The sequence below is a fragment of the Mus pahari genome, chromosome 1 (assembly GCF_900095145.1).
Source record: "Mus pahari chromosome 1, PAHARI_EIJ_v1.1, whole genome shotgun sequence".
NCBI classification, from domain to species: Eukaryota; Metazoa; Chordata; class Mammalia; order Rodentia; family Muridae; genus Mus; species Mus pahari.
In genome coordinates, this window is record NC_034590.1 from 40257877 (window position 1) to 40266011 (window position 8135).

Consider the following 8135-nt stretch of genomic DNA (forward strand, 5'->3'; position numbering starts at 1 on the left):
TGAGCCACCATGTGGTTGCTGGGATTTGAACACTGGACCTTCAGAAGAGCAGTCAGGTGCTCTTACCCACTGAGCCATCTCACCAGCCCTGGAGTTATCTTCCTTTGTCCTTCTCCATTTTATTTTATTTTATTTTTTTGTTTGTCTTTGAGACAAGGTCTCTCAAGGGATCTGGTACTGATTCAGCTAGAACGGCTGGCTAGTGAGCTCCAGGGACACCCCTCCCCCCGTGCTGGAGTTATAGAAGTAGTCTATATGGGTATGAGTTTTACATGGGTGCCGAGGCTTCGAACTCTGATCCTCGTGTTTATCTAGCAGATCCTTTCCTAGCTGAGTCATCTCATCCCAGCTCCCCCTGTTCCTCCTCCTCTTTGTTGTATGAATTTCATATATGTACACGATGGCTTATGATTATCTCCATCTTCCCTAACTTCACATCCCTATTTTTAAAATTGTTTAATTTTTTTTTTTTTTTTTAAAGAATCTCCCATTACATCCAATTAGTCCTATCTATATGTGCTTGGGGGAGGGCTCAACCACCCGAGCCTGGGCAGTCTACAAGTGGCCACAGCCCAAACAAAAGTAACCATTCCTCCCCTGGCACCACCACTAACTACCAATAGCTTCTCAGCTCCAGGTGGGGCCTTGCCAGCACCTCCATCATTCCTGCTGGTTTTGACTGGCCTGACCTCGTAAGCTGTGCAAAGTGGCTGTGAGGTCATGAGGCCATAGTAGCCATCTTCATCTTTTTTAACGGCTGGCAGGATGCTACGGTGCCCTGCAGATGCGCTGTTCATCTACTGTTGACCCCGCTGTTGTCAGATCTGGGTGGCTCCAGACAGTGCCCCCCGCTTGCCAGTGAGGTTTGGATAGAGGGATCTTTCAAGGGAGCAAGGTAGGGTTTTAATGGCAGGTTCCTCGGGGGAGGCAGAACCTTCAGATGGCCAGAGGGAATGAAGACTTGCTTGTTCCAGGATTTGCAGGGGGCTTTCTGACTCCCACAGAAGTTTTCACATCTGCACAGTTTCCATGCGAGGGGCTGGGTAGGGGCTTCGGTACCCGGGCGTCGCAGCCGCAGGTGCCTCTTATTTCTGGAGATATGCATCCAGCTGTTTAAATGTACTGCCCTAAGTTAAAGCGGTTATCTTTTCTTCCCTTTCGCCATGTGGGCACCCATGGCATTCATCCGGATGTTTCTGTAGAAGCTGGTGGCTCATTAGGGGTGGATAGGCCAGGGCACACGCCGCCTTTCTAGGTGGGTGACGGCCTTAACTCAGGAAGTGACAGGCAAGTGCCTGAGACCTTATTGATGATAATAGCGTTAGGTCTTGCCTCAACGGCACCCTTCAGCTGTAAGGCTTAATGGGTCCTTTCAGATATTAATGAGGTGAAGGAGTGCCAGGGAAGGAGATGGGCAGAGCTGTGACTGTGATCCTAATGATGCAGTTAAATGACTTGCCCTGTGGCACTGTGTTAGGAGGGAAGGGAAACCAGCCTGTGCCCCTGGGTATGGGGCTGGCCATCCGAATAGGTTTATAACGGAGCTTCACAAATGAGGGTCGGGCTACACAGCCGTTCCTTGGCTGGGAGTGGAAAAAGTGGATGCATGTTGGAATGTGAAAATTGCCTGGCTGGAGGGTCTGGGTGGGGAGGAGGAGGTTTTGGCCTAATTGGGGACATGGCTTCCTCCTGGAGAATTCCCCCCGGGGTTTATTTCAAGAGTTGGGAGTCTGTGTGGTCTGGTCAGGGGAAGCTGATCTGGAAATCAGATGCTAATCCACTCTACTCTCAAATAGCAAAGGACAGAGAATGTTCCAGCAGTCCTTTGCAAGAAGAAGAGTCATTCTTATAATTAGCCTATAATTAGATGACTCAGATTCTGTAGTTTTTGAGAAAAAAAAAAAAAGTAGAGGGTCTTTTCATTCTTTAAATCCTGGCTTGTTTCCAGCGTCACCCTCAGGGCTTCCAGGCAGTGAGGTGCAGTGGTTAGGCCTTCAGCCACCTCAGCTGGTAAGCAGGGGCTACGGGACTTAATCAGAAATGGGCACCGATGCTGGGCAGGGTCTGCTTCTAATCGGCTTCCCTCTTCGTTGCAGATCACCAAGTGTGAGTTGACTAGAGTGTCTCACAGGTCTTGAACATTCTAGAATGTTCTCTACCTTGGGCATCTTACCATGTCACTTAATTTTAATCTTCAGTTAGCCAGTGATCCCTAGAGTTCCCTTTTAAAAAATTTGGACATATTTTCCTGTGTCCTAACTCCTGTATTTCTGTTATTTTGGAGCAGTGGTTCTCAACTTTCCTAATGCTGCAGCCCTTAAATCCAGTTCCTCACGCTGTGGGGAACCCCCACCCCTCCGCAACCATAAATTTATTTTCGTTGCTGCTTTGTAACTGTAATTTTGCTCCTCTTGTGAATCATAATGTAAATATAGGATACAGAGGATATCTGATATGGGACCCCTGTAACAGAGATGTCCCACCTCCCAAGGGGTCATGACTGACGGGATGAGAAGCAATGTTTTAGAGGGTCTCTACCACTCTGTGTGTGGGGAAATGAATCCGGAACCAGAGCTTCCCCGCCCCTCCCCGCCTCACGGCTTCTGAGTTTGGAGAAGTCTTGAGTGAGCACGTTTCAAAGGGAGAGTCAGTGGGCTGCGTGCAGACGCTTGAGAGAGAGTGTGTGTGAGGTGGCTCCATTTGTGGGCTGGGTCTTTTTAAAGTTTGCATAGCCCTGGCTGTTGATAACATCTGTGGCTTGTAATGACCCTGGAAATTGTTAGATTTTCTTTCTTTTTTTTTTTTTTCAGATCCTTTGAGAGAGAAGTTTCTCCCCCACCCCTCTGCTCTCAGTTACATGGGAGACCTTTGAAACTTGACCGATAGCATCATAATTCCCTCTGATGTGATTTCCTAGTCAGTCTGCACATGCCTACAGTCTCTTTACTGGAGGGGATGAAATAGAATATCTCAACAAGGAATTTTTTTTTTTTTTTTTTTTTTTTGCAAGAGGAAAATGTTGCCGGAGGTGGGAAATCAAAAGTTTTTCCCTTGGAAGTTTCACATTTTTATTTTCTTTTTCTAGATGAATTTATCACATTCACTTTGTCATCCACGGGAAAAATGCTTTCCTTCCACTTATGAAAAACCCAAACCAAACAAAAAACCCCTGGACGGACCATGTACATAGATCGAAATGTGAATACTTTGAGATGGGAAGGGAGTCCTGCTTTTCTAAAGTCAGAGGACCAGAAAACTGGAGTCCGAGTCTTGTTGCAGCTTGTTTTCATTAGCTGTACATTACATAGTACAGCAGCAACAGCAATTTTACGGTGATCCAGTATGCTTGGGAATGTGGCGCGCCTCAATAACCTGCTTGAGTTTTTACTGTGAGATTTTTGTTGAGTGCTGTTTTGGGCAGGTTTTATGGCTCCCTCTAGTGGCCACAGTGATGCACTGCAATCCTGAAATGGCGCAGGCTCTTACTGATGTACCTGAATGTCTGGTTCCCCAGACGCTTATCTTTCCAATTAGTGTATCAAAAGTCATGGGACATGAATTGGTTAGAAATGAAATGCAAGTAAAGATTTGATTTTTTGCTAGCATGAATTATCTCACAGCACACAAAAAACATAAAGGACGGTGGGAACTTGAGAATGTATTCATTTACTCCCCCTACCCACCCATGTATTCTTTCATTATTTCATTTGATAACAGTTTACAGTGTAGGCAGGCACTTTCTTAGGCATTAGATAGTAAGTAGACAAGGCTGGTGAGGCATGCTGAACACTCTCCTAGCTGAGCTACATCCCCACCACTGAACCACCTACCCCTTTCTGTCCCCTGACACCTTGCAGTTCTCCTCAGAGGAGAGCTGGGTAGCAAAGATCAAAGTGGAGATCAAGAGTATGAAGGGGGGGCCTCAGCATCGATGTCTAGGGAGGGGTTACGCTTATCCTGTTCTCTTTTTTAGGGAGCACCGTGCCCCCTAAAGGTTCTGTGTACAGTGCTTACCTAGGCTGCCCGAAGCTTTGTGTAATCTGGCTGTACTGTGTACCCCCGTGAGTCCATCCCCAAGAGGTAGAGGCAGGAAAATCAGAGTTCAAGGGCTGTCTGGAACACAGGAGACCCCATAACAAATAAACAAATAGACAAACAAAAATGTCTACTTGTGCCTTGCTGTCTATGGGAGTTGGTTTCTGGACCCTCCTTGGATGCCCAAGCCCCCCTGTGTAAAATGGTGTCCCTGTTTCACTCACCCACCCACCCACGCGACATCATCTCTGGATGACTTGGGCACCCAGTGCAGTGAACACTACAGAAACTGTTGTTCAGTACTGTAGGGATAACGACCTGGGAAGGGCGGGCACTCCCAGTACAGCCTGAGCTGTTTGGGGTATTCTGACTCGTGTTAGCTGAGTGTGCCCATCCGATGCTGGTGCTGGATGCGTGGCTCTCTTGCTCTGCTCTGACCTTACTTAAGCCTTTGGGTCCATCCAGCAAATATGTGCACCCCGTGACAAATACGTTCCTCCGTGCATGACTAGCTGGTATGTTCGAACATGACTTTAATCTCAGCATGAAGGGTGGGGCTAGCCAAGCCAGGTCACCCTGGGTACTAAGTCTAGACCTGCACTGTCCGGCAGGACCTCATCGCAGTGTCTGAGGCGAATGCTCTTGTGTTATTTTCTAATTTCAGGAGTGGGCTGTTGGAGAACCGGCGAGGACACAGAATGACCGACGATGTGCGGAAGTGTGTGAGGAAGCATGTTAGGTGTGAACCCAGCACCTAACTCCTCAGAGGTCCGTCTGGCCTCTCCAGGATCTGAGCCTGAGGGTTTTATACGGCCCTGAATAACCTCTGGTCCTGAGGATGGTCTTTGTTATCTCTGGCTCCCCTGGTAGGCTCCGGAATAACTGAGTCTGAAGAAGTGCTTGGGTGAGCCAGATACTCAATGGGAGCTGCTTTTGCAAGCCAACTCTTGGCAGATCCAGGACTTTAGGAGCTCATTCATTAAGACGACCATTGCTTCCAATGAATGCACACCCTTCCCCTTAGTGGAAACAGGCTCAGAGATGGACCATGGTTCCCATCCGTGTTGCACATTCAGCCCTGTTGTAACCTCAGAGCTCGACACTGGAGTTTTTCAGGGAGACAAGTTCCTTCTCTGGGGACTTGTCAGTCACTTCCCAGCTCCTTGAGGACACACACCAGGGCTGGATAATGTCAACCATGCCAGGGCCCGATGGTGGCCACTGTGGGTCTTGGACTGCATTAGGCTCAGCGTACTGCCTGTGTTGCCTTCAATGCCATCAAGTCCAGATGTCTGGATGTGGGGGAGGATTTCTCCCAGAGAAAGCTGGCCCGGCACTTTATGTTCCCTGAATGCTCAAACAACATATGCTGTAGGGCCTTATATTTGTCAAAGCATGCAGCTCTTTGCTCATTTCTACATATATGCACACATACATCTCTCATTTTCTCCCTCTTCTGTTCCCTTCACCTCTTCTCTTCCTCTCTCCCCTTTCTCTATCCATTTATCTGTATATATGTATGTATATGTATGTATGTGCATATATATGTATGTGTGTATATATACATATATATATGTGTGTGTGTGTACATACACATATGTATATGTATGTTGTGATTGTTTGTATATGCTAGGCCCAGGGAGTGGCATTTTTAGAAGGTGTGGCCCTGTTGGAGTAGTGTCACTGTGGGTGTCTGGCTTTAAGACCCTCATCCTAGCTGCCTGGAAGTGAGTATTCTGCTAGCAGCCTCCAGATGAAGATGTAGAACTCTCAGCTCTGCCTGCACCATGCCTGCCTAGATGCTGCCATGCTCCAACCTTGATGATAATGGAATGAACCTCTGAACCTGTAAGCCAGCCCCAATTAAATGTTGGCCTTATAAGACTTGCCTTGGTCATGGTGTCTGCTCACAGCAGTAAAACCCTAACTAGGACACACACATATATCACACATATAATATATATACAACCATACACACATGTACACACACACACACACACACACACACACATACACACACACACACGTTCTCTCTCTATTTCCTTTGATTCACTTCTATATCCCCTACCAATCTGTCCTCTCTTGGTCCTTCCTTTCTGCACCCATCCATTGTGATTTCTGTATGACAAACTCTGTGTTATGCTTGGGACATTAAACTGAGGCTTGGTTTCAGCCTCAGGGAGCTGCTTTCTCTGGGTGGGCTGTCCTGAGAGTCCCCTGCAGTTTCTCTTCCTCTCTCACACATTGCAAAGAGGGAAGGGCCCAACTATGAAGAAGCAGAACATGCAGCTCCATACAGAGACATCACGAGAACCCCGTTTGTATATGGGGTCTGTGAAGCAAGCTCGGACCACAGACATGGACTAAACATCTGACGGGTGCTTTATGTGGGACCCCACACATCCTTTAACATGTAGTTCATGTGTTGTGAGGATTTTGTGTTTTCTGTTTATATGAAAATGAACTCAAAAGTGTCTCTGTGATTTAATAACATTATTGTTCAATAAAGGCCTTCTATATATTAATAGCTTAATTTTAGGACTTGCAAGGTGCCCACGGTGTTGGAGAGGTTCTCTGCAGAGCAGTGCCCACCCTGGTGTTGGCACAGCGAATGCCAGCACTAGGCTTGTGCCGGGTGCCTTCTGGGGAGGGCACTGAGGACCTCTTGATTGTCAGTGTGCGGTGAGCCTGTTTATGCAAGATCATCAATTCTTGCTGTGTAACCCAGGCTACACAAACACACCATCTTTCTGTCTCAGGCCCTAGAGTGCTGGGACAACAGAGTTTTAAATGGCTCTTGCTAATACAGTTTACTGAATGTAAAGGTGATTTTTAGGGCTTCTGCAGCCACCGCCCCAATCTGGGCCCAAAAGAAGTGTTGTGGCCATTGGCCCCCTTTCCCTTCACTGCTCATGATCCCTAGGTCTCTGCTCACAGACACGCCTGCTCTGAACGTGTCACATAACGGCAGTCATACCTCAGAGGTTATTGGCTTTCTTCACGTAGGATGACAGTGTACAGAGGTCTTACCTCTGTCTTCCAGCATGTGGCAGCACTCCGTTCCTTTTCAGGGCTGAGTAATATTCCACCGCATGGAGCCATGGCACCACATTTGTTCATCCAGTCCTCAGCTGATGGGCTTTTGGATTGAGTTCTAGCTTTGGCTGAAACAATAATATTGAGATTATTGCTTTAATTTCCATTTTCCCCGATTGTCAAGGAAAGTAGAAACTTTTAAAAATATTTATTGGCCCTCTGTTTCTCCTGTTTCCTTCTTTCCTTCCTTCCTTCCTTCCTTCCTTCCTTCCTTCCTTCCTTCCTTCCTTCCTTCCTTCCTTCTTCCCTTCCTTTCTTTATTTTTTAGTTTTTGAGATTTATTTGTTCACTTCACTGATCAGTTTATCCAATGGCTCTTTTTGGTGTTTAAGTTTTGCAGTTTTTTTTTTTTTTAATATTGTATATACTAACCCCCTGTGTTATGGTTGATTTTAATGCCCCAAGTTAGAATCACCTGACTAGGGAGCCTCTCTTGAAGCAGTGTCCGCCCTGCTTGAAGTGGCAGGACCTACCCTGACTGTGAGCAGCACCTTCTGGTAGAGCCTGGATAAAAGGGTTTGCAGAAGGAAGCTCACCTGCATCTGCACACTTGGCCTCCCTCTGATGGCTGAGTGGATTTGCCTGCTGCTGCTGCTGCTGCTGCTGCTGTTGCTGACACTGCCGCCGCCGCCGCCGCCGCCGCTAATTCCATCCCAGCAGCAGAACCATTGTCTCCAGCCCTTCCCTGTGGGCTAAGGACCAGCGTCTCCCCAGGAACCTTACAGGTTTCCAGCAGCAGGTTGGGCCAGGTGATGTACCCAGCTGTGTGCACTGAGAAGCAACCAGATGCCCTGCCCTGCTTCAGTGAGAGAGACTGTGGGACTCCTGTGGCTGAGGTACCAGCCTCAAGGACTGAGTAACTACCGGGCTCTCAGCTTTTAGGTGTGATCCTGCTGTTACTACCTAAAGCTGGTCCACTCTATCATCTATCTATCTATCTATCTATCTATCTATCTATCTATCTATCTATCATCTATCTATCATCTATCTATCATCTATCTATC

The 8135-nt window shown here is 47.3% G+C and overlaps 1 protein-coding gene across 1 annotated transcript in view; it reads left to right on the forward strand.

The window, feature by feature from the left end:
- Window positions 1-5279, forward strand: part of Fam169b (family with sequence similarity 169 member B) — a 99298-nt gene extending 94019 nt beyond the window's left edge. The window contains exon 9 of the mRNA XM_029535540.1: window positions 4700-5279. Coding sequence (XP_029391400.1) covers window positions 4700-4737 — 38 coding nt within the window. The 3' untranslated portion in view covers window positions 4738-5279. The remainder of the gene's footprint in view (window positions 1-4699) is intronic.
- Window positions 5280-8135: the final 2856 nt, after the last annotated feature.